Here is a 27,224-nt window from a genome sequence, read left to right as displayed (position 1 = left end):
ATGTCTGACATTGCAAAAGACAAGGCAGCTCGCTTACTGAAAAAGACAGGCAGCTTTTCATCGCTGAGCAGCTATGACGTTAAAGCAAAGGAAAACATGAAAAAGCAAAAGGAGTGAGTCATCTGTTTTAAAAATTTTTGATGCTGAGTAGTCTCTTTTTAAGGTAGTTTTTCCCTTTTGCTGCATCCTTATTTAGGTCTCCCTTTACTCTCTCACTTTGTGGAATAGCACACCTTCAACCTTTGACAGTAAAGTAATTTGAAACCTGTCACTGGGGAAAGCGTCAAACTGTTCAGATTGTTACTGTGCAAAAGGATATCAGTGTTCCACTCAGGTTATCTAAATGCTATTAAATAAACACTAGACATCTTCATACCATTCCTAGAGAAGTCCTTAGTTACTTTTCTTTGAAGTGTGACACACAAATTTCAATGTAATACTTGTGACAGACAGGGAAGCCAAAGGAAAGTAGATTGACCTTTGTACTAATGGAAGCCAATCTCCCATGGTGCTGCCTGTGGTGAATTGGAGGATGAACTGTTTCATACAAGATAAGTCAGTGACTTAGATAATGTTAATGATTGAATAAGTCAAATTTCTTAACACACCCACATTTTTTTATTGTCAGTTTTCAATTATTAGATTTGTTTAGTTCTGTTCTCATTTTTAATTCTTACATTTTTATTCTTTCATGGGATGAGGACATTGCTGGCATTTGTTGCTTGTTCCTAATTGCCCTTGAAAAGGTGGTGGTGAGCTGCCCTTTTAAATTGCTGCAGTCCATGTGGTGTAGGTACACCACAGTGCTGTTAAGAAGCGAGTTCCAGGATTTTGACCCAGCAACAGTGAAGGAACGGCAATATATTACCAAGTCAGGGTGGTATGTGGCTTGGAGGGCAACTTGCAAGTGGTGGTGTTCTCATGCATCAGCTGCCCTTGTCCTTCTAGATGGTAGTGGTTGCCACTAGATGGAAGGTGCTGTCTAAGGACCCTTAGTGAGTCGCTGCAGTGCATCTTGTAGATGGTACGCATTGCTGCCACTGTGTGTCGGTGGTGAAGGGAGTGGTTAAGGTGGTGGATGGGGTGTTGATCAACATGTTGCTATGTCCTGGATGGTGCAGAGCTTCTAGAGTGTTGTTGGAGCCGCACTCATCCAGTAGAAAGTATTCCATCACGTCCCTAACTTGTACCTTGAAGATGCTGGACAGACCTATACGTAAAGCCCATGATACACAGGAAGATGATGGGAGAATATTACAAGCAACAGGTGGGCAGGAGCCATATAGTAATACTGAATATTGGGGGTTGGGTGGTTTGGAATGTTGGAAGGATGATACTGGATAGTGGAAAGGATACAAGCAGTAAGATAGAAAATGTGGGACATCAGACTAGCAGATCCTTGGGCCAGGAAGCACTATGTAGGGGAAACTAGGTATTGAGACTACAGGTTATAATGAGTTGGAGCTTAGAAGTTGAGAGGGATTCACATGAGGCAATGGTCTTTTGGTTATGGGAGCATTGGGATGGGGTGGCAAATAGTAGAAGTTTTGAGACTTTTCAGATGTTTTGGGGAATGTTTACTATGTGAAGGAATGAAACTTAAGGATCAATGACTTCACTTCTACTTATGTGTAATATAAAAATAATGCAAACACATGTATTTCTGTGTCTGGCTCCAGCCACTCAATTCTTTATTTGGACCAAATTTAGCATATACTTTTTAATTCTCTTATTTTATATTCATCAAATTACAGCTCAATAGCTAAGATGTGCAATCAAAGTCTATCAGTAAAACAGAACTTGATCAAATCAAGTATTCCCAAAGAAAATGTTCAAAATGCTTTCAGCTGCATTTGATTGGAGCTTGATAACCTCAGGATTGAGTGCAATTTGGAACTTAAAAAATGAGGAAATTAAATCACTAAAAAACTTACAAAACATTTTTGTAAACTATTTTTATTCTTCAGCTGACTGACTATCCCTAGGTCACCTGATGACATAGCCATGACAGTAACTCAGTATCAGCTGTGGGTGTGGCTGGGATCTAAGTACTTCTAGCTGTAAAATTTTCAAGAGACAGAACAGGGAACAAACAGGTGAAAGCACTGAAAGGAAAAGTTTCAATGATAGTGACCCTAAGATAGAGTTTATCTGGGTTAAGTTATGAAGTAAGAAGCAATCAGTTTTCATATTTGGAGTACACCATAGATCACCAAGTAATTGGAAAGGTGTTGAGGATGAGATTTGACAGCAGTTCAGAGAGTTGCAGGATTAATGACAGAATTCATTAGACTTCAAGTATCCTACATTTTGGCCTCATAGCCACACCGGGGACTTGAGTATACAATCGAGAATGATACAACCGCATAATAATAAAGGAGTTATATGCTGTCCAAGGGGCTGCCTTTCAGTTAAGAAATTAATTCAAGGTGCTATCTTGCCAGTCAGGTAGACATAAAAGATCCCATGGCATTATTTGAAGTAAAGCAGGTGAGTTCTTGCAATGTTCTGGTAAACGTTTATCCCTCAATCAACTAAACCAGATTTTCTGGTCATTTACCTCATTGCTGTTTGTGGGTCCATGCTGTGCACACACTAGCAGCTGCATTTCCCTAAATTACAACAGTCACCACACTTCATAAGTAGCTTATTAGTTCTTCGGTCCTTCTTAAGGTAATGAAAGGCACTATATAAATGCAATTGCTTATCCAACTTCGCACTTTACTGAGATTGAAGTTTTTAAAAATTGCTACAGTGTGGCCATGTGAAAATTTCAAATGCAAATACCCATCTTTGTGAATTAGTGAATCTTCATGACAGCTTCCTCCCCATCAAGAAAATTTGTCAAGGTTAAATAACTCCTAAAGTAATCCCAGTGAACCTATAAATGTTAGAATAAATAGTTTGTTACAATAACACTTTTTGAAAATACAAATGCCAGTACAGAAAAATACATTTTTTAAGCCAGGTTAGCACTACCCAGTTTATATATGAATTATTTTTGTACAATTTGATTTGAGGCATATAATGAAATTAAATTATTTGAAGGTTGAAACTAATGGAGCTCTGTGTACCATCACTAACAGGAGGGTATCATTACAGTATGACATGTTTACATTGGCAGTTTCCAATGTAAATCTAGACCTAGATATTTGTAGTGAAAAAGTTGATACAAGACTGTGACAGAAACACAACAAAAGGTAACATTACTTTGTACGCAGGAAGTGCAGCCAAATGTAAATGTTTTAGTTCCTTATATTTGCCTTTCAGTTTATGAAATGTAGATGACACTAACAAGGCTGCCAGCCTAGCCTTAGCTGGTCTCAGATGTCATTCTGGTGATGGTGTTCTCACAATGGCGTTTGGCAGGGAATTCCAGGCTAATGACCCAGCAAAGATGAAATATGCCTGAGACAGGATGATTTGTGACTTGGAGGGGAACTTGTAGGTGATTGTATTCCCAGGCCAGTATTGCCTTTTTTTACCTCAACAGTAGAGGAGCACAGGAATCGGAATAAGCCATTCAGCCCCTCAAGCCTGTTCTGCTATTCAGTGAGATCTTTATTCACCTAACTTGGCTCCGTATCCTTTTATACCCTTATCTGGCAACAATCTATTAATCTCAGATTTTAAATTATCAATTGAACTAGCATGTACTGTTTTTGTGAGATTTCCACGCTTCTACACTCCTTTGCATGAAGCAGTGTTCCTAGTTTCTCTCCTGAATGGCCTGGCTCTGATTATAAATATATGTACCCCTGTCCCTTAACAATTTCTTACCAAATCCTCAAACCTCAATGAAATCACTCCTTAATCTTCTATATTCCAGGGAGTACAAGCCTCGTTTATGTCATCCCTCATAATTTAATTCTTGGAACCTGGTAACCTTCTGGTGAATCTGCACTGAACTCCTCCCAAGGCAAATATATACTTACTGAGGTGCAGTGCTCAGAACTCTACATAGTACTCTAAACATGGTCTAAGCAGGACTTTGTATAGTTGTAGCGAACCTCCCTCTCCTTTTATGTTCAAGCCCTCTAGTTATAACGATCAACATTCAATTAGTCTTGATTTTTTTTTGTGTGACTGATCATGTAGGTTACTAAAATAGATCACTAAAATGTAATGGACTCCTATTTCTCTTTGGACCTCCAATGTTCCTAGGTCTTCAACATTTAAACATACTTGTATCTTTTCCTTGTTTAGTCCAAAAGTGGCAAGGGAATACACAGTGAATGGTAGGACCCGAGGAAGTACAGAGGATCAGAGGGACGTTGGTGTACATGTCCATAGACCCTTGAAGGCAGCAGCACAGGTAGATAAGATGGTTAAGAAGGCATATGGGATACTTGCCTTTATTAGCCGAAGCATAGAACATAAGAGCAGAGAAGTTATGTTGGAGCTGTATAAAGGCCAGATCTGGAGTACTGTGTGCAGTTCTGGTTGCCGCACTATAGGAAGGATGTGATCGCACTGGAGAGGGTGCAGAGGAGATTCACCATGATGTTGCCTGGGCTGGAGCATTTCAGCTATGAAGAGAGACTGGATAGGCTAGGGTTGTTTTCCTTAGAGCAGAGAAGGCTGACGGGAGATCTGATAGTGGTATACAAAATTATGAGGGGCAGAGATAGGATAGATAAGAAAAAACTTTTCCCCTTAGTGGATGTGTCAATAACCAGGGGCATATATTTAAGGTAAGGGGCTGAAGGTTTAGAGGGGATTTGAGAAAAAATTTTCAGCCAGAGGGCGGTTGGAATCTGGAACACACTGCCTGAGGGGGTGGTAGAGGCAGAAGCCCTCACAACATTTAAGAAGTATTTAGATGAGCACTTGAAATGTCATAGCATACAGGCTACAGGCCAAATGCTGGAAAATGGGATTACAATAGATAGGTGCTTGATGACCGGCACAGACACGATGGGCTGAAGGGCCTGTTTCTGTGCTGTATTTACTCTATTTACTACTTGAAATTTAATGTGTAAGTGTGGGCAGAATTTTAACTGTATAAGAGAGACAGGCTCAGGCGTAGGGTTAGATCCCTGGAGTGACATTGGATTGGGAAGCTGACAAGATCCTGCCCATTTCCAGGTTTGATTTGCAGGTGAGCAGAAAATCTGCACACAGCTGTCAGGTAAGTCTTTAAAATATTAAAGCAGATTGAGAATTCAGCCCTCCATTCTGACTTTAATAGCCAGGCCACTGCTTCCCTGAGCTCTCTGCATCTCACTGAGATCAACCAGGCAAGTGCCGCATTGAAATCGGAGTACTGGGAAAGACTGTAAAGAGTGAAATCACTAAGCTTGTGGCCATTTACTGTGAAAGACTTGTGCTTGCAGGATTTGTTCATAGAGCCTGAAATCACTACCTTGAGTGTCAATTTTAACTTTTTGGAGTTATTTTCAAGTGCTTTGCAGTATACTCACCTTCATCTCAACTTCCTCACTGTCAACCTTCACTGCAGCGTGGGAGCAACGTATACAGCAGTAGCCTGGACCTCTTGAAGAGCAGTCACGCCACCAGCAACAGCAACAGGAGCAGCAGCAATACCAACAGCAGTTGCCTTTTCTGTAGCCATGTGCCACTCAGGACAGAAGGGGTGGACAGAGAACTGCATTTCAAAGAAGGCAGTAGTCCCTAGCACAGGATCTACAGATAGAGGGTGAGCTCCTTCAACATGTCAGAGCAACAGCACCTCAAGAGACTTAGGCTATTGTGGCAGGTCATGCAGACATCTGCAGCCTACTGGAATAAGACCTCCTTCCAAGAGGGGCAGATGGCAATGCATTGCCAGTGGCCATCAACGTCACCACAGCCTGAATGTCTTCACCTCTGGCTCTTTCTGCTGGTGACATCTCTATGATCTCAAGCTGCTAACCATAAGTGCATCTCCCAGGTTACCGATGCTGTGTTTTCCAAGGCCCTCAATGATGTGCACTTTGCTACAGGTGAAGCCAGTGGCTGGGTTCTCACAGGTGCAGGAAGTAGTTGATCACAATCTCAGATCAGACAGGAGTCTTCATCAATTCCACTTCCCCAGTTGGTTTGTGATCACTGGAAGGTGATCATGCATGTATGTGCTAGATATCCAGAAAGCTGCTGTGATTCCAAGGGGCAGTCACATCATCTGTGGGTTTTTGCCCCTCCCCACAGCCTCAGCAGCTAGCTTCTGCCCTCTAAAGACCTGGCTGATGATTCTTATAAGGAACCCCGCCAAAAAACCAGAGAAGAGATACAATAGGAGCGACATGACCACAAGGGCAATAATAGAACAAACCATTGAGTTGCTCAAAATGCACTTCAGGTGTCTCGACAGATCTGGAGGCCCCCTTCAGTGTGTCCCATCAAGGGTCTCTAGAATGATGTGTTATGCCTTAATAACATTGTGCTGTAGAAAAGAATGGAAGGTGCAGAACAACTGGCATCCTGCGAGGTGGAGGAGCCAGATGTGCCCCTGGTGCCTGCAGTATACCTGACTGCCAGAGAGGCCCACAGCAGATTTATCTAGGCAGACTTTGCTTACTGTGTGTGTGAGGCCACCTGACAGAAACCCTGTGTGCACCTCCCCAACCCAGACACAATTGATTTCAACAGTCAACAAGCCAACCTTCACATTCCCACTCTTTCCTCCTCTTAAAAAGCTTTTCAACTGAAGTTACGGTTGAGGGTGATTGGTAGGTGCAACCAAAGAAAGGCCAGGAGAATGTGAACTTCAAGTAAAATATTTCATTCTTTAAAATAAATATCAGCATAACATTAGTATACACACTCAACTGATTTCCCTTGTACAACTATAAGTCTTTCTTAGTCGCTTCCTCTTGCTCCTAGATGCTGTGACCCCTGAAGGCAGGCTGCTTATTGCCCTGCTTGGACAGGTGAGATTCCTGTGCTGGGCGTCCTCTTGATTTTGGAGTCTGTGAGGGGACCTGCACCTGCACTGGGCAGATTTGGTCATTTAGATAGGAGGCAACATGTGCAGTTTTGTCTTGGGTTGGGGGGAAGGTGGTGGGGGGTGAGGTGCAGGGAATTCCATGAGAAGCGTCCTCACTGCCAAGTGCCCTTTCTCCATCGTCCCTCTCATGGCCCGCCTACACTTCCCTGCTAGCTAAAATCTGGAAAACACTTGGCTGCATGTCATTTAGATGTTGAACTTCCAAGGCAAGGGCTTTGCTCCATCTTGTGTAAAATAGCAGTCACAATGTGCAAGAAATTGGTGTAGACCAGCACGCATTCGGTGACCTGATTCTCCATGCAGGTGGCATTCTTTCCATGGAGATGGACATCGGTGTAAATGTCTGAGACATCATAGCACTCATGCCAGAGCTCAACTCCAACTCCACCAATCTCTCTCCAGGTGCACACTGCCTCTTGATGCAGACAGAAAGACACCCATTTGTTGTGCCTGCTCCACAAGTTCCCTTTTCGTGGATGACCCTGAGGCTTAGCATCTACGTTCCCCTGAGCAGAGCTTGGAGTATCCTGCTCTCTCCAAGATGGCCTGGCCACTGCAGTCCCTGTCTCAAGCACCTGCAGCTGCTCACATTGTGATGTGTGCCTCACCACGTGACAACTTAAACGCTACTCTAGTAGCCACTAAGGTGTTTGTATCTATCTGCACTGATGGAGGCTTTGTAAGTGCCATGTGATGATGCATCCTCTCATTCTTCTCTGAAGACATCTTGGCCTAGTCCCTCATCAGCTCTGCTGTCATCCATGAAGAACATTAGCTATTGCTGACGTTGAGAATTGGCTCAAGCACAGGATAGTGCATGTCATAACATTTCTGTTCGTGGTGGCATTGATTCAACATGAGTGACTCTGAAGTACCAGAGTGGCAGTATATTATCTAATGCTGTCATCAGGTCTCTGGGCCATCCTCACTTCCCATCACCAATGTTTGGTGTGTGTGCCACCCTGCCAATCTCCAGGGAGACCTCCAATGCGATCAAGGTGGCTTTGGTGTAGGTTCACCTCCAGTTCTTTGCCTCTCCCCAAAGTTCTGCACTCTCTTCTGCAATGAATCAAAGCAGAGTGGTGAATGTGAGAAATGTATTGTGGGGGAAAGGCTAGATTTGTGGAGGGCCACTGTGAGGCATGGGTGTGAGGTGGCTCAAAATGAGGGCAAGTATGACTGTTGGTTGTTCAGATGAGGATGTGATGAGGTACCTGCAATGAGTGGAGCAGCAAAGTCTGTTGGCTAAGCAGTGTTGTGCAAGAGAGTGCTGGGTGTCGGCCTTTGCACCTAAAAGTGTTATGCCACTGAGTTCCTGGAACCCCTCAGGGCACAGGTTCAAGGGACAACACCACTGCTGCTGCAGACTTCCTCAGCTGCCTCCAACACAGTGCCAGGGTCAAGGACATCTCCTCAGTGCTGGAGAGGAACTTGGAGTGAGAGGGGAGGGATTCAGTTGTTGTTGTCCACGTTGGTACCAACAACATTGATAGGACTAGAACGGAGGTTCTGTTGAAAGAATTTGAACAGTTACGAGTTAAATTAAAAAGTAGAACCTCCAAGGTAATATTCTCAGGATTACTACCTGAGCCACGGGAAAACTGGCATAGGATAAATAAAGTCAAGGAGTTAAATTCATGACTCAAAGGTTGGTGTGGGAGGAATGGGTTTCAGTTCATGGGGCACTGGCGTCAGTACTGGAGCAGAAGAAACGGGCTTCATTTAAACCATGCTGGGACCAGTGTCCTGGCAAATCAAATAACTAGGGCTGTAGATAGGGCTTTAAACTAAATAGAGGGGGGAGGGTTCTGGAGAGAGGATACATATGCTGACAAAGCAAAAGGATGTGGCAGCATTGCAGAACAGCTATTTGGGCAACGATGCCCAGAGTTTGACAGGAAGAGACGGTGTGCAAACATTAAGAAAAGCAAGTAATATAAAAACCGACAGTAAGAGCTTCTTTAAATATATAAAAAGGAAGAGAGAGACAGAAGTGAATATAGGCCCCTTAGAGAATGAGGCTGGAGAAATAATAATGGGGAACCAGGAAATGGCAGAGGAGTTGAATAAATACTTTGCTTCAGTCTTCACGGTAGAAGACACTAATAGCATTCCAAAAATACTAAGTAATCAAGGGGCAAGAGATGGGGAGGAAATAAATACAATAATTATCAGTAGACAAAAAGTACTAGGGAAACTAATGGGGCTAAAGGCCAATAAGTCCCCTGGACCTGATGAGTTGCATCCTAGGATATTAAAGGAAATAGCTACAGAGATATTGGATACACTGGTAGTAATCTTCCAAGAGTCCTTAGATTCTGGAAAAGTCCCAGAGGATTGGAAAACTGCCAATGTAACACCCTTATTCAAAAAGGGAGGGAGACAAAAATCAGGTAACTATAGGCCAGTTAGCTTAATATCCGTCATTGGGAAAACGTTAAGAGTTTATTACAAAGGATGTAATAGCAAAGCATTTAGAAATGCATAATCTAATCAAGCAGAGTCAGCATGGCTTCATGAAGGGGAAGTTATGCCTGACAAATTTATTAGAATTCTTTGAGGAAGTAATTAGCAGGATAGATAAAGGGGAACCAGTAGATGTAATATATTTGGGTTTCCAAAAGGCTTTCAATAATGTACCGCACATAAGGCAACTTAAGATAAGAGCCCTTGGTGTTGGGGGTAGTATATAAGCATGGATAGCGGATTGGCTAACTAATAGAAGACAGAGTTGGGATAAGGGGGGCATTTTCTGGATGGCAATCTGTAACTAGTGGAGTGCCACAGGGATCAGTGCTGTGGCCACAATTATTTACAATATATCTTAATGACTTAGATAAGGTAAATGAATGTATTGTCGCCACGTTTGCGGATGACACAAAAATAGGTGGGAAGGCAAGTGGTGAGGATGACACAAAGAGTCTATAGAGGGATATAGACAGGTTAATTGAGTAGGCAAAAACTTAGCAGATGAAATATAATGTGGGAAAATGTGAGGTTATCCACTTAGGCAGGAAGAATAGAGGAGCTGAATATTACTTAAATGGAGAAAGACTGCAGAAAATCTCAGCACAGTGGGATTTGGGGGTCCTCATGCATGAATCACAAAAAGCTAGCATACAGGTTCAGGTAATAGGGGAGGCAACTGGAATGTTGGCCTTTATTTCAAAGGGAATGGAGTATAAAAATAGGGAAGTCTTGCTAAAACTATGCAAAGCACTAGTTAGACCACCTCTAGAATACTGTGAACAGCTTTGGACCCCTTATCTAAGGAAAAGATGTACTGGCATTGGAGGCAGTCCAGTGATGGTTCGCTAGGTTGACCCTGGGTATGGAGGGATTTTCTTATGAAGAGAGGTTGAGTAGGTTGGGCCTGTACTCGGAGTTTAGAAGAATGAGGAGGGACCTTATTGAAACATGTAAGATAGGGTAGATTCTGCGAGATTGTTTCCCCTTGTGGGAGAGTCTAGGACCAAAGGGCATAATCTCAGTGTAACGGGCCACCCATTTAAGGCAGAGATGAGGAGGAATTTCTTCTCTCTGAGGGTAGTGAATCTGTGAAATTCTTTACCTCAGAGGGCTGTAGAGGCTGGGTCGTTAAATATATTCAAGGTAGAGAGGGACAGATTTTTAATCAGTAAGGGAATCCAGGGTTGTGGGGGGAAGGCAGGAAAGTGGAGTTGAGGATTATTCAGATCAGCCATGATCTCATTGAATGGCAGAGCAGACTCATTGGGCCGAATGGCCTACTTCTGCTCCTACGTCTTATGATCCATCTATGTCTGCTTGTTCAGAAAGGCTATCATTAAAATAGAAAATGCTGAAAATACTCAGGAGGCCAGGCTGCATCTGTGGAGAAAAACAGAGTTAATGTTTCAGGTTGTTGATGACCCATGAAGCGCTGACATGCCCAAAGCATGCATGTGTGCGCAAGCATTTTGCATGAATGTAAAATTACATCAATAATCTATTTTTAAACCCTACCTAAGTTTTCTCCAAAAGGAGTGAAACTTCATTGGCATTGCTGAAGATTTCTTCATGCACTGGCTTTGTAAGAATAATATATTGAGCTGCTAATCCAGGGATTCCCAGGCAGTTTTCTCTTGTTCATGACTGATCTCAAGGTTTATTGTATATTTTTACACATAGCCTTTAACTATTGCTAAGCTTTGTATTTGGGTTTCGCCATGGCATCTGCCATCGGTTGATGATTTTATTGCCCAAAGATAGGGTTTTGAAGTTGACTAGACATATGTTTTGAGTTACAAAGAAGGACAGTAGTAAATATGACTTAGAAAAAGATGGATGAGAAAGAAAGTGCAACATGTTCAGTTTGGGATCTCATGACCACCAATTTCCCATCTTGAGTCACTAAAGCGTGAGCTCTGTTCAGCGTCTACTTCACACACCATGGGCAGAATTTTCTGCCTGCTGGGCAGGCGGGCCCGACCCAATCTCCGGCGGGTGGGGAGACGATCCCCACCGGAGAAGCGGGCCCCACCGCCATTTTACATGGGCGGGCCAATTAAGTCCCGCCCAGCGTGACGTCCGACGGGAAGCGCTATGCGCTTCCTGTGCGGGTGGGGGGGGGATTCCCCAAAACCGAGAGTGTGCTCTTTCGTGCGCATGCTAAGTGCTGCCTCAGGGAGATCACTGACACTTTTAAAAACGTTAAAAATAGAAAAAAAAAATGTCATGAGATGGGACATATTCATAATTTACACTAAAACTGTATTAAACTTTTTAAACCCCTACATGAAACCTCATCCCGCTGGTGGATGAGGTTTCATGTTTTTTCTATTGCCCGCCGGGGCTCCTGGCCTGCCCACAAACCTTAAGGTTGGATGGGCAGGTCCTTTAATTGTCTCAATGATCCTGTCAATGGCCTCAATTGGCCATTGACAGGTCGGCGGGCCCGCAGCTGATTTTGCTGTGCCCCCGCCTTCCTGAAAATTTAAATAGGGCGGGATGACCTCGGGGGTTCCACCTGACGTCATCCCACTTCACTTTATGCGTCGACGAGCGGGCCCCGCCCCTGCTCACCGACAGCAAAATTCAGCCCCATGTTATATTGCACTGCTGAAACACCTGTGATGCTCAGAAACAAGGGTGGGGAGGTAACATTGGCCTTTGGCAGACGTACAAAACAGACAAAAGCAAATTGAAAGCCTGTTGTACACGTTGCCAGAGGTTTGCTTGGATTGACTTCAGTAAGAACAAATATCAGGTGGAGTGTAGGATAGATTACAACCCCAAAGCTTCTCTTGTGCACTAAATTTATTATGGGTTCTAGTAAATGATGGATCCTCAGTGTTTCTGGGGTACCTGAGCAGTGCTCCAGATAAAAGGTATCCATTTAAAACAGCATTTCGAGAAAAGTGCTGCTCCAGAAAGTTCACGTTAGCCCGCAGGCACCATTCAGTCGAGTCAACCCCCTCTCTGTGACTTTGCTTGTTTGGCTGGTAGTTGAACAGAAGAACATCTCGGCACCAGATGGGCGGCCAAACAGTTTGTTCATTGTTGTTACTGCCTGACATTCTGGCCCTTGACTACTGTGAGAGTTCCAATGCGCTATGTATTACATGTCAGCATTGCCACTAATGTGTAACTTTGCATTATCTTTCAAAGTCAGCTGATTTCTGCCAAGGCACATGCTGGACATTATGAACCACTATCCTGTTACCACTTCACAGTATTTCCCCCTCTGAGCTGTTTTAAATAGAAAATGTAAGCCTTTTGTATATTGAAATGCCCTTTGCAGAAGGCAGCAGCCTCTGATTACTCTGGTAGCCTGCATTTGTTTTGTTTTATTGTGAACTTGTTTGGAACATTACCATGTTAAGTGTATGGACAGAAGACATAAATGGTAGTAAATTTAGAATGGATGTCTGAAAAAATATCCTCAAGCATAATAAATGTTTGTAAATATTGACTGAGAAAGATAATAGAAACAAATTACAATTAGCTGTTGTGATGAGGGAGTTAATGTAGTGGAGAGATGAGATAGGAAGTGCTGAATTGCCTTTACTCACCCCTGATTTCTTTTTTCCCTTGTTATGTTCACAATTAAGAAGATCATAAAGGCCATCTGTATCACAATATTGTCCTCGTTTCATCAATTCATTTCTCAATTATCTTCAGCAAGCGTAAACTTAAAACCATATTCTGTATCCCATGTCGTGACTTTTCTACATTGGGATGCAAACATAGCATACTGTAACAGTTATCTAAAATACAATAGAACATCAAACATTAAAGTTGAATTGGGGGAAATTGCTTGCAATTGTAGTCTGAGCATCTCTAGCAATGTTTCTCCTTCTTCCTGAGTCACCCAGGATTTATTATTGGCCTCTTCACCTTTCTCATGTACATGCTGCTCCTTTAGTGAAATCATCCACAGCCATTGGGTCAACTTCCACAATGTACACTGACGTTGCCGATCTTTATCTTTCAAACCTCTCTGCTGTCAAAAACAAAAACAGAATTACCTGGAAAAACTCAGCAGGTCTGGCAGCATCGGTGGAGAAGAAAACAGTTGACGTTTCGAGTCCTCATGACCCTTCGGCAGAACTGAAGTATAGTTAGGAGAAAGGTGAAATATAAGCTGGTCTAAGGTGGGGGGCGGGGGGAGAGAGAAGTTGAGGGTGGGGTGGTTGTAGGGACAAGCAAGCAGTGATAGGAGCAGATAATCAAAAGATGTCACAGACAAAAGGATCAAAGAGGTGTTGAAGGTGGTGATATTATCTAAGAAAAGTGCTAATTAAGAATGGATGGCAGGAAACTCAAGGTACAGAACTGTCGGCGTGACATTAGCCGTCTCAATTTCTCTGCTCCTCTCACCCATTCTAATCTGTCTCTCTCTGAACTTACTGCACTCCATTCTCTCAGGTCCAACCCCAACATTGTCATCAAACCCGCTGACAAGGGTGGTGCTGTTGTTGTCTGGCGCACTGACCTCTACCTCGCGTAGGCTGAGCGTCAACTCACAGACACTTCCTCCTACCTCTCCCTGGACCATGACCCCACCACAGAACATCAAACCATTGTTTCCAGGACTGTCACTGACCTCATCTCCTCTGGAGATCTTCCTCCCAAAACTTCCAACCTGATAGTCACCCAACCTCGGACGGCCCGCTTCTACCTCCTACCCAAAATCCACAAACAGAACTGTCCTGGCAGACCAATCGTGTCAGCCTGTTCCTGCCCCACGGAACTCATTTCTCATTATCTTGACTCCCTTCTCTCTCCACTTGTCCAGTCCCTTCCCACCTACATCCGTGATTCCTCTGACAGCTTACGTCACATCAACAATTTCCAGTTCCCTGGCCCCAACCGCTTCCTCTTCACCATGGATGTCCAATCCTTCTACACCTCCATCCCCCACCAGGATAGTCTGAGGGCCCTTAGCTTCTTCCTTGAACAGAGGCCCGAACAATCCCCATCCACCACTACTCCTCCATCTGGCTGAACTTGTTCTCACACTGAACAATTTCTCCTTTAACTCCTCTCACTTCCTCCAAATAAAAGGTGTGGCTATGGGTACCCGCATGGGCCCCAGCTATGCCTGTCTCTTTATGGGGTATGTGGAACATTCCTTGTTCCAGTCCTGCTCCGGCCCCCTCCCACAACTCTTTCTCCGGTACATCGATGATTACTTCGGTGCTGCTTCATGCTCTCGTCGGGACCTGGAAAAATTTATTAATTTTGCTTCCAATCTCCACCCCTCCATCATTTTCACATGGTCCATCTCTGACACTTCTCTTCCTTTCCTTGACCTCTCTGTCTCAATTTCTGATGATAGACTGTCCACCAATATCCCTTACAAGCCTACCGACTCCCACAGCTACCTCGACTACAGCTCCTCACACCCCGCGTCCTGTAAGGACTCCATCCCATTCTCTCAGTTCCTTCACCTCCGTCGCATCTGTTCTGATGACGCTACCTTCAAAAACAGCTCCTCTGACATGTCCTCCTTCTTCCTTAACCGAGGCTTTCCACCCACGGTCGTTGACAGGGCCCTCAACCGTGTCCGGCCCATATCCCACGCATCCGCCCTCATGCCTTCTCCTCCCTCCCAGAAACATGATATGGTCCCCCTTGTCCTCACTTATCACCCCCTCAGCATCCGCATTCAAAGGATCATCCTCCGCCATTTCCGCCAACTCCAGCATGATGCCACCACCAAACACATCTTCTCTTCACCCCCCCTGGCGGCATTCCATAGGGATCGTTCCCTCTGGGACACCCTGGTCCACTCCTCCATCACCCCCTACTCCTCAACCCCCACCTATGGCACCTCCCCATGCCCACGCAGAAGATGCAACACCTGCCCCTTCACTTCCTCTCTCCTCGCCGTCCAAGGGCCCAAACACTCCTTTTAAGTGAAGCAGCATTTCACTTGCATTTCCCCTAACTTAGTCTACTGCATTCGTTGCTCCCAATGCAGTCTCCTCTACATTGGAGAGACCAAACACAAACTGGGCGACTGCTTTGCAGAACACCTGCGGTCTGTCCGCAAGAAAGACCCAAACCTCCCTGTCGCTTGCCATTTTAACACTCCACCCTGTTCTCTTGCCCACATGTCTGTCCTTGGCTTGCTGCATTGTTCCAGTGAAGCCCAACGCAAACTGGAGGAACAGCACCTCATCTTCCGACTAGGCACTTTACAGCCTTCCGGGCTGAATATTGAATTCAACAACTTTAGATCTTAAACTCCCCCTCCCCCCATCCGCACCCTGTTTCTTCCCCCTCCCCTTTTTTTCAATAATTTATATAGATTCTTCTTTTCCCACCTATTTCCATTATTTTTAAATCTAAAACTAAAACTTTGTTAGTCTCTCTGCTGTCATCCTGTTTGTCTGTCATGTGGCTTTAAATTATCTTGTAAAATGTTGAAAAGACTATAGCTGTTATCTTTGGCCCCACCACAAATATTGTGCCCTTTATCACCAACTCCATCACCCTCCCTGACTCTGCTGTCTCTGGTTGAATTAAACTGTTTGCACCTTCAGTCACCTGTTTGACTCTGAGCTGAGCTTGGGCCTTGTTTCTTTTCAATAACAAAAACCACCTACTTCCAGCTGTAACATTGTCAACTTCCAACCCTGCCTCAGCCCATGTACTACTGAAAGCCTGATGCATGTTTTTGTCATGCCCAAACTAGATTCTTCCACATAGTGTCCGTGCTGGCCTCCCATCCTTCATAATGACCCCAATGACATACATATGGCTTCTACCCACCAGTGCCTCAAATTTAAAATTTCTAGCCTTCCATGATTAACTCTAACTCTACCAGCTACAACCCTTCCCAATGCTCTTGTTTATCTGAGTCTGACATCATCTGCATCCTCCTGCTGTAACACTTGCAGCCATGCATTCAGACACCTAAGTCCCATTCTCTGGAATGATTTGCTCAAATGTCTATACCTCTCACCAACTGGCTACAAGAGACACCTAAAACATCTTTCCAGGAGAGGGTTCAAACACTTGCACTGATCTTTCTGGCCTCAGACGTGACCCAGGATCATGTGATTTTTTTAAATCTATTTGTTTGTGGGATGTGGGCATTGTTGGCTAGGCCAGGATTTATTGTCCATCCCTTGGCCAGAGGGCAGTTAAGAGTCAACCCCATTGCCGTGAGCCTGGAGTCATGACCAGACTAGGTAGGCCAGGTAAAGACAACAGATTTCCTTCCCTAAAGGGCATTAGTGAATCAGGTGGGTTTTTACGACAATCGGCAATGGTTTCATGGTCATCATAAGTTTTTTAATTCCAGATTTTTATTGAATTCAAAGTTCACCATTTTCTGTGGTGGGATTCTAACCCGCATCCCCAGAGCATTACACTGGGACTCTGAAATATTAGTCCAGTGACAATGCCACTGCGCCACCACCTCCCTCTGTGTACATTGAGAAGCCAATTAGCATAAATCTTGGGAGATCTTTGCCTTTTCATCTTCATAGGACATATTCAGGCTCTGAGTAACACCATTGCTGTTTTCCTGCCACTAATTTGGTAGAGAGGACCGCTGATTCGCTGTAGTCCATTATCTTGGCAATAAGTGCTGGTGAAATGCATGGTAACTGTCATTTCAGAAGCTGCAACGAATGAAAAAGTAAAGTAATTTGACTTTATGGTATGTAAACAAACAATGATAATGTCAAGTATTACTGTAGGAGATTAAAGTCCCCTCTCCCTAAAGGCTAACAAGGTAACATAAGTACAAAAAAAGCTTACACAAAAAGCGAATGTCTGGGATTATGGTTTCTGCTTTGTAGGTGATTGGGAAACCGCCCAAAAAGTGCTTAAAATCTTGCAACAACCAGCATAATCAAGCAGTGTAATAGAATATATTGTTTCTCTTTTTCTTTCCATTTAAAAAATATTCCTTTAATGTACTTGAGTGGTAACCTGGTTCAGTTTTAATTAAACTGAAAATTGCTTTAACACATTTCCAGTTATGAGTAATGTGATTTAAAATCACTGAAAATGACTATACTTAAATTATTTAATAGTTTCATTGGTGTATGCTGGTCAGTTTCTTTGGATAAGGCAAAACCTTTACAAACATGCCTGTGTGTCTGTGTGCCTTAGAAAATGAACACAATTTGAAGAAGCATCCTGAACCAGCACAATTGGTAGACTCCTGCAGTTTTGATCTGGGAGATTATTTCACTGAGCCCATCATCATGGCTGTTTCAATAAAAGCAAAAAACTGCGGATGCTGGAAATCCAAAACAAAAACAAAAATACCTGGAAAAACTCAGCAGGTCTGGCAGCATCTGTGGAGAGGAGCACAGTTGACGTTTCGAGTCCGAATGACCCTTCGACAGATGTTTTTCTAAGTAAAAATAGAAGAGAGATGAAATATAAGCTGGTTTAAGGGGGGGTGGGACAGGTAGAGCTGGATAGAGGGCCAGTGATAGGTGGAGATAACCAAAAGATGTCACAGACAAAAGGACAAAGAGGTGTTGAAGGTGGCGATATTATCTAAGGAATGTGCTAATTAAGGGTAGAAAGCAGGACGAGCAAGTTACAGATGGCCCTAGTGGGGGTGGGGTGGGGGTGAAGGGATCAAAATAGGCTAAAAGGTAGAGATAAAACAATGGATGGAAATACATTTAAAAATAATGGAAGTAGGTGGGAAAAGAAAAATCTATATAACTTATTGTCTTTGTCCTTTTGTCTGTGACATCTTTTGGTTATCTCCACCTATCACTGGCCCTCTATCCAGCTCTACTTGTCCCACCCCTCCTTAAACCAGCTTATATTTCACCTCTCTTCTATTTTTACTTAGTTCTGTTGAAGGGTCATTCGGACTCGAAACATTAACTGTGTTCCTCTCCACAGATGCTGCCAGACCTGCTGAGTTTTTCCAGGTATTTTTGTTTTTATCATGGCTGTTTCAATGGCCTACCTTTCACACCATTACCTAGCAATGCAGAAACATTGTGGGAGAGTTGCTGATGGCAAAATCAGCTCAGCAGTCTTAAACAGAGGAATATTCAAGGTAGTGAGTCAGTATATTTTGGAAGAAGTTCACAAAGGATTGAAGATTAGAATAAGTGGAACCCTGCTCCAATGGACTCTCAATTCACATTTCCCAAGCATGACTACGTTTTCGATTTCATTCCAAACAAATGTGAAATATTAATAATGTTTTATCCCCGAGTAGATTGTGAAGTTAGATTTTGTCGTCTTTCTCTTCCTGCCTACAAAATTTCTTGACTATTGAGGGCATTCCACGAACCCTGTGAAAGATGTTCAGTAAGCAGTTATTGGGAAGCATGGGAGAGCCTAAGTTCATGCTGCTTGTTTCTTTCCCCTCCTTTGCAGAGAAATGGACATACATAACAACTTAAGCAAAAATAGCCACTTTTTTTCAGTGAAACGTAGGGTCAGCATGATCCAGCACATTGAAATACCAATGCAAAATGTCACGGAGTGATTAAACTGGGGTTAATATTTATCTTGTCTCCCTATTCCTGCACTGTCAATCTGAGCTCCCATGTTGTGTAAGTGCTCAATTGAATGCGCACTGCTAATTCGTACAGTTGGAGAGAGAAGTTGTTTGTTGTCAATTTCAGAGTGGGATTGACAGTTGCCTTCAAATAGGTTGGGTGCTAGGCAATGCTCTTGGTCATAGACATTGTAAAGGACAACATTTTTCTGTGGTTTGTCTTCCCAAACAGTAACAAAAATTAATTTAATATGTAATGTATTGTAAAGTTAGTTTCTATCCGATTACACCATTTTCTTTAGATGACCTTTAACAGATACTTCTTAAATGATATGCCTGGCATTGGCCAGGGTAATATAGCCATAAATTTGAGCTGGAAATTTGATTTGTGTAAATAACATGTCAAAACTACATTTTTATTCTAAAGTCTTCCTAATGCCAGATGATTATTTGGACATAATGCTTTTTCGGGTTATCTTGAGCACATAACTGTCATCTATTTTTTGATTAGCCTCCCAGTCTGTAATGTAAGATAATTAACTTTGAAATGTAAAGGATATTTGATCCAATATTTTAATTTTAAGTTCTAAACTTTGCTAGCTTATAATCCCTCTAATTAATTTTGGTTAAAAATCAGACCCAGACCTACTTGACTTAAAAATATGCCCTTCCTGTGATTTCCGTGCGTGTTATCTGGAAGCGAGCAGCAGTTTGCTCTCAGCCATTTGCCAGAATTGCTCAGAAATCATTTACTGGTAAATCTCGTATTTTTGCATACTTGACCTTTTCCAGAGCAGCACAATTGAAATAAGGACTTCCATCTGTCCAGTCGCCTTACCCCTGCACATGGCCAGGTCAGGTAACACAAGATAACACCATCTTACCTTCCCAATGCTCTCAATCTTATCTAAGCCTTTGAAATCTTGTCATTACTATTCTATAATATACAGATTTAGGCTCTACCTTAACACTTGCGTTCACTGCAAAAGACAGCATGGGCAGGCAACTTGCATCTCGCATGGCCTGAAATTTTCAGCCTTATGCGCAGAGTCCTGGGTTAAGTGTGCTGCCAGATTCACAATATTTTTTTGGTTGGAGCCACCCACTGTACGTCTCTCATTGTCTTTGATAGGTGGAAAAATACAGCCCGTGAGACTATTTGGTTCAGGTTGGACTAATTATAAGAAATAGATTTAGAAAGCAGGAAGAAGCAGGGTGCAGGAGGGCAGTGCAGGTCTAAGTAAAGAGGAACCTTCTCCATATCCACAGATGACCCCAGTGTTTGGAACGGGGTTCTGAAGTCTAAGGTAACTGGCATATTTTGGGGAGCAAGAAACACCATTTTTCTGAGGCCATTCACTTCACTTCAAAAATTTCACCGTGACCTCACTGAGTAAGAGAGCTGGCCAATTTTGGCCTAATGGATGAAGTCACCCCACTAGTTCCACCTCTAACAGCCCCTCTGCAAAGAAAATGGCAGGTGCAAGATGTGTCCAACTCCGCTTCAAATGGAATTTTTAAAACTCTCGATCACACAGCATTTCAGCATAACTGGGTCCCATTCTTGCCATTGATGATGTTCCCAAGGCTATGGAACTTCAGCCCAATTATTTCAACCTTCCAAGCAGATGGCTGTTTTAACTTTGTCTGGAGAGCAGTGTTCCCCTAAATTGCATGGGTGCAAAATGCAACAAATGGGCTGCACACAACAAACGTTCCATTTTCGTGCAGCTGCACACGTGCATACCATACCATATCTTAAAGGGTCCACGCAGTTCAAAAAACAGGCCATGCATAATGAAGAAAAACTAGATGTAACTTTGTTGGTGAGGTTACTAGATGAGGCTGGAAACTAAGCTTTTTAGATTTCCAGCTGCATGATGCCTGTTTTAATGGTTGTAATTACAGAAAGCAGCTTTATAGGCAGTGGCGTAAAGAAAGGGGAGGTGCTTATTTTGAGGCTCCGTTAATTCCATCTTTTGTGCAACAATCCCTCTAAATTTTCTTTTTTGCACACTTTTATTTCAATGTGCAGCACCTTTAATTTTTTTTCTGCAGACTCACAGGCACCGTATCTTAAAGGAGAGAGTTTGTAAGTAGTTTGAGTGATACCTTTACTGTTACTGCATTTATCTGAAATCTGCTTCTTGCTAGTTAGCCAAACCTGTATCCATGCTAATATATTACCCCCAACACTATGAGCTCGTATCTTCTGTAGTTACCTTTTCTGTGGCACCTTATTGAACACCTTTTGGAAATCCAAATAGACTACATCTATTGTTCCTCTTTGATACAAATTTCCTTTCATAAAACTACATTGACTCTGCTTGACTGTATAATGATTTCTCAAATATTCTGCTACTACTTCCTTAATAAGGATTCTAGCATCTTCCTAATGACCCCATGTTAGGCTAACTGACCTATAGTTTCCTTCTTTCTGTCCCCTTCTTCTCTTGAAGGGAGGTGTGGCATTTGCAATCTTCTAATCTACTGGGACCTTTCCAGAATGTAGGAAATTTTGGAAGGTTACAACCAATGCATCCACTATCTCTGCACCCACTCCTTTTAAGACCCTAGGATGCAGACCATGACCCAGGGAACTGGTCAGCCCTTATTCCCATTAGTTTACCTAATACTTTTTCTCTTAGTGATGCTGATTATTTGCACACATGCGGAGCTTAGAGGAAACATTGCTCGTGTATATTGTTGCACGCACAGGCCCTTGGGTCAAAGCAAAAAAGGCCATTTTGAACTTTAGGTACCTTGACCTACCTACAGTTTCACATGGCCATGACCGAATACAGAAATATTTATTGTTGCAATGCAGTAGGGAGCCTACACTACAATTACTTTGAATGTTTCAACTTTTGATCTGGGGTACATCTTTTTTCCAGATATATGGGGCTAATTAGTTCTGAAACAACTGTGCTGGAACCATTGCTCCTAATCTATAAATGGGCTCTCCTTCCAAAATAATGTGATCTGTTCACTTGAATATTTAATATTCTCCTTGCATCTCTCATGATGTTGAGTTAATGCCAAGTTTGCAGGAATAAGATGAATTGTACAGGCACTTTGACTGGATGTTTTCTTAGGGGGAGGACAATGGTAAAGAATGCATCAGTGACCTATGTGCCTTCTGAAACCATAGCCTAAAGGAGAGGTGACCTAGATAGCCCTAATGGAAGGTTCAGGCCAGAGAAAAAAATGCACAACCATTAAGTGCAGTGTGCATTTGCAGTTGGCACTGAGTGACCAGTGTCTCAATATGCCTTTTGCACAGTTTGTGTGCAAGATTCTAGCACTCTAGCATTTCTACCTTCAGTGCTGAGCATTCATTCCTTCTATACCAGGGCCCCAGTGCTTGAAGTGAATTTTTGGCCTCATATTATTTTTTGTTGTATTAGTCAAAGAATTCAAAATATGTGCGCAGTTTGTTTTTGAGCAACATAATTTAAAATAGAAAAGTTAACTTCATCTATGTTTTTCTTATAAAGTATTTGTTCTTCCCCACTCATATTGTCTTTCTTTAAACAGCTCCATGAGTACTGTGTCCTATATGGATGATCCAGGGCATCATGACGACATTCCACGTCCCACACTACAAATGGAAAACACGTATCAGTTATGTGAGTTGAGGCTTGTCAACCTCTTGAGCTTTTCACAAGTTAATGATGCAAAAAGCAGTAAATGATCCTAATCTGGAGAGATTTAATGAAAACCTCACTTTTTTAATGCATTTCTGTTAAACAAAGTTTCATAATTGCAACTCCGTTCCCACTAGATTGTGAAGCCTACAAACCATTAGTTATGCATTGTGGAGAAAATTGAGTGGTGACCAGCCCACTGAACTTTGTGGCATTTTTTCAACATTTCAGTCATTCGAATTCAGAATTGTTACAAGTTTAAAGTAGTTGTCCTTTAAGTCTGGTGTAAGTTCATAAAACAAATATAACCACAAAAGTTCTTCACATTTAAGTCAGGCCTGCATGTCTAAATAGAATATCGACTGCAAGGTCTAGTGATCATGTTTCTTTGGTCAGAACGTTCTGTCCAAGGCACAGTTGCCATCAGGAACATTCTTCCTGAAGTTTGTATGGCGATACTTTTTGAGCCAGGGTTCTTGGGGAATGTATGAACTAAGGGAAATGTATTAATACTGTAGTCGTCTTTCTCCCAACAAATGTGTTTAATTGTCTGAGTCATTTGTCTTTGTTCCAGATACATTCAACTGTACCTGGTTTTTATATGCAAAGTATTAAAATTTATTAAAATTCTATACTTGTAAGTGTAAGCATAAATCCACCTCATACAACTCCAAACACTGTACAGTCATTACCCTTGACATTTTCATTTTCCACATTAGCTTAGCGAAGGGAATTGTCCAGTCTTTGCAATGATCTTGGCTCTGAGATTCCTGGAGAGGCCATGGGTACAAAGTGGAACTTCTATCCACCTACTGACAACTTTCAAAATTGTGGTTGTCGCTCATTTCCCAATGCATCTAAGGCACCTGCCTCTACAGGGAGAGGGAGGAATTTTGCCACAAACCTTACCACAGCATGAGGAAAATGTAATAATTCCTCCTCCTTGTTTGAGGAAGATAATCGACAATGTGACATTTTGGTATGAGCCTTTACTAAATTGGAAAAAAACACAGCCTGCAATATTTTCATGTGATTCCATATATTAAGATCTGTTGAGCTAGCTGAAAGACACGAACTTTAAATCAAATTTAAACAGCTTTTTAGTCTTAAATTATTTAAATTTTTTTTAATGACTCTAATATCTTTATGGGTATTGGCATTTAAGTTATTAACTCTTCTCTCTCACCACATCCCTTCTCAGCTTAGTTCTAGCAGTGCTGAAAACCTGGAATTTGCAGATACCCTTGGCATTCAATATTACTAAGGATGTGACTGAGGGAAATATAGGTTTGAGCTGTACCTCAAATTCTGCAAGAAAGTTTCAACGATACTTTTAATAGTTTTAATAGTCATAACTTCATTTTATATAGACGTTTTAGGGATACTTTGAACAAGCCTTTTGTTCCCGAGACTTTTCTTCACATTTATAATTTTAAATCAATAATGTAAATAATGTTGGTTACCAATCTAGTTTGTCCAATATTTTAAAGAGGTTATACCTGTTTCCAGATCCGACAAAGTATTTTCCAGGGGCCACTGTGAACAATATTCTCAAAGATGTCCTGGCAAGCTACTTACAGGAGGAGAAATATGAGCCTGAACTCTGCAGGCAGATGACTAAGACCATCTCTGAAGTAAGTTAAATTTAAAATTTTGCTTCTCTCCCTAACTTGTCCCCCCTCATCTCCACACCCTATCTTTGTTAAATGTTGAGAAAGCAGACATTACCCTGAAGTATGATATTGTTTCAGAAAGGTTGTATTTGCTTGCTTATGAAAATAATGAAAATGTGTGTGCTCTATCAGTTAGACACCGTCTGGGTAACTGTTTGCAGAACTAGTTACCGTATGACATGCTGGATATTATTGACCTTGAAATGGTATTGTGGCAAATGACAAAGATGTTTCTGGATATGAGAATTGTTAAATTATACAAAAGTTAAGAATGTTTAGACATGATGTGGACAAAGTATGAAATTAGAAAGCCAGAAGTAAAATGATAATTTATAGAATAAGGTCTTGGGAAGGGTACCGAAATAAATTTTATAGATGAAACCAGGACATAGCTAGATGAAAATATATGTAAAAGTTGACAATTAATTTGTGAATAATGAACAGATTCGTTGAGCTGAAAAATCTCTGTATTGCTAATTATTCTTGTGAACATCTATTTTCCCTTGTCAGTAATCAAAATTAATTATTTTAAGCTTTAGTAATAAACCCTAAAAGTTCATATTAAAACTATACATTAATAACTGGGCCTGTAAATGCTCTGCCTTAATGCTGTTTGTTATCTTCTCTGGCTGAAAGAGCTTTTCACTTTTTTGTCAATATTTCCAATATTCTATGGATGGGTTACTGCAGCTCCAAGTCATTCAGTCACTGAAAGCCCATGCATTTATAACTGTACATCGACAATTTTCTGAAAACAAGACACAATTTGATAGAAACAAAACTTATGTTGGAGGAGCTAAATGGCTCAGTTGTTACATCATATGTTCACACCTGAGAACTAGGTTTCAGTCCAGCCCACACAGATGAGATAAAGGCCTCTACTGTACTCTAATCTCATTTCACCTGGGACCCTTACAGGAGAAGTTTCAATGCACAATACAACGCTGCCCAAAATTCAACATAAATTGGCAGTCTTGTACACTGGCATTTGACATCTCTTGCTACGGAGAAGTGAGGCAGGAGGCAGGTGGGGCTGCAGATGAGTATCTTCAGAAAATTATGTTCAGGATTTCTTCTTTCTGATGATCCAAAGTGAGCTTCACTTGTTGCCTGTGGGATCTTTACATGTCTAAGAGAAAGCTAAGGTACATGCACTTCTAGGTAATGCAATAGATATTTGGTAAGTTTTGCTGAAGAGAAAAGACATAACTCCAGGGTAAATTTAGATGCTGTTATTGACTACCAATGACAAATATTGATCCAAGGTTTCCATTTTTCTGCATTAACATCTAGCATGGGATTCAGAAACTCCAATGTTTTTTGTCAGTGAAGTATTGTTTTAAATTGTAATTTATTGAAATAATCCTCAAATCCACTTCCTTTCTCTCTGTCCTTCTTTCTCAAAGCCACTAAATGCCAAGCTACAGAATATATTTCTCATAGAGCACCTTTACTATTTACTGGTTCAAAACTGTTCTGTTTTTATAAAGTTGACTAGACTAGGGCATAGGCCCAGTGCAAATAGCATTAACATGGTTGAAAATTTTGAACTTTGTATCAGTGATTAAGTATTAGAAAACTCGGGTTTTGAAAGCCTTTTTATTGTACAGGAATAGAAAATGCAGGAGTTGCAAAATGTTGAAGTTCCAGAAAAGAATAAATTGAAGTAGGAAGCATAGTGATGATTCTTGATTTCAAGCAATGAAGAGAGAGGGAAGTGTGTATAGACAGCATATTTGGAATTTATTGGAAGAAGAAAATTTATTGATAGGATGGTTCAGCACGTTGAAGAATTGTAGAATGGGTTTCACCACTCATTTGTCTGATTTCTGGATCTCTCCATCTGTGCCACTAGATGAAGGGCCAGACAGAACCTATGTGTTGCTTCATAGGATCATAGTGAAAATCAAGATAAGATAAAATCAATCACAGTGAGATTAATTCGTTGAAAACCAGATGAAGAGGGCACACAGTAGAGTGCATACTCCATCACGTTGTGTTAACTGAATGTTATTACAATTACACAGCTCTTGAGGCTTTTCCCTGCCTGTTTGATGCACTGAAAATACAAAACTGAAAAAACAATATCTTTTTATTAAGAGCTTCCATCTCACAAAGGAGGTTTCAGGCCAATCCACATCCAACAATCTGCTCTGAAAACTCTGCTTAAATTTTGACAGCTGTAACAAATTCCACTACAGCAGCTGAGACAATCTACAACATTCTTAAAAAAACAAAACCCTCAACATTTTTTTTTACGTCAATTCACCCCATCTACCCCTGTTACCAGATGGATCATTTAAAAACAATTCCAGGATCTGGATCCATACCTCTGCCAAAAACTAATCAGTTCTGCCTTAGGATATACCCTATCTGCATAATAAGTTTTGTTGAAATCCGTCCATTAGTTTTCATGATATATTGTTTACAGGTAGACAGACTAATAAACAAGGGCAAAAACTTTATCTTGGCCCACTTTCAGTGGCAGAGGTAATTAAAAACTTCTAGTACTCCAGTTAATGACAGCACTGGAAAAAATCTTGAAAAAAGATATCCCGTGATCCACTATGGGAGAGAGGATAGAGCATAGTGCTCACATACCTCAAGAAAACTATATGAATGGAATTGGAGTTGGGAATTGCAACACCAAAAACACCACAGGACAAGCTGGTCATCAGTTTTTCGAAGGGGATTGTTGCTTGAGGAGAGAAGCTGGACGAATGTATATTTAATGAATTACTGTAAAATAATACTTGTCATTTTTAGGTTATAAAAGCTCGAGTAAAGGATCTCATGATTCCACGATACAAGATTATTGTTTTAATCCATATTGGACAGCTGAATGAACAGAGCATCCGCATTGGCAGCCGCTGTCTCTGGAATTCCAGCACGGACACATTTTCCTCCTTCTCTTTCTGTAACCGATCTCTCTTTGCTGTTGCTAATGTTTTTGCAGTGTACTTTGAGTGAAATGTGCCTGTACAATGTAATGAAAA

General features: G+C 41.8%; 1 protein-coding gene across 1 annotated transcript; it reads left to right on the top strand.

Annotated features, from left to right (window-relative positions):
* Positions 1–27,224, top strand: dynlt5 (dynein light chain Tctex-type family member 5). The gene is made up of 4 exons (XM_078561842.1): positions 1–113; positions 22,446–22,537; positions 24,065–24,189; positions 26,995–27,224. The coding sequence occupies exons 1-4, from the start codon at positions 1–3 to the stop codon at positions 27,196–27,198; spliced, it is 534 nt and encodes a 177-aa protein (XP_078417968.1). The 3' UTR covers positions 27,199–27,224.

Source organism: Cetorhinus maximus, chromosome 17 (genome assembly GCF_964194155.1).
Source record: "Cetorhinus maximus chromosome 17, sCetMax3.hap1.1, whole genome shotgun sequence".
NCBI classification, from domain to species: domain Eukaryota; kingdom Metazoa; phylum Chordata; class Chondrichthyes; order Lamniformes; family Cetorhinidae; genus Cetorhinus; species Cetorhinus maximus.
The sequence above is the reverse complement of the archived record's forward strand: the minus strand, read 5'-3'. Positions and strand labels throughout refer to the sequence as shown.

Coding starts and splice junctions, on each gene's coding strand:
- dynlt5 (XM_078561842.1), top strand. CDS start 1: ATGTCTGACATTGCAAAAGACAAGGCAGCTCGCTTACTGAAAAAGACA. Junction 114..22,445: donor AACATGAAAAAGCAAAAGGA/GTGAGTCATCTG, acceptor TTCTTTAAACAG/CTCCATGAGTACTGTGTCCT. Junction 22,538..24,064: donor GGAAAACACGTATCAGTTAT/GTGAGTTGAGGC, acceptor ACCTGTTTCCAG/ATCCGACAAAGTATTTTCCA.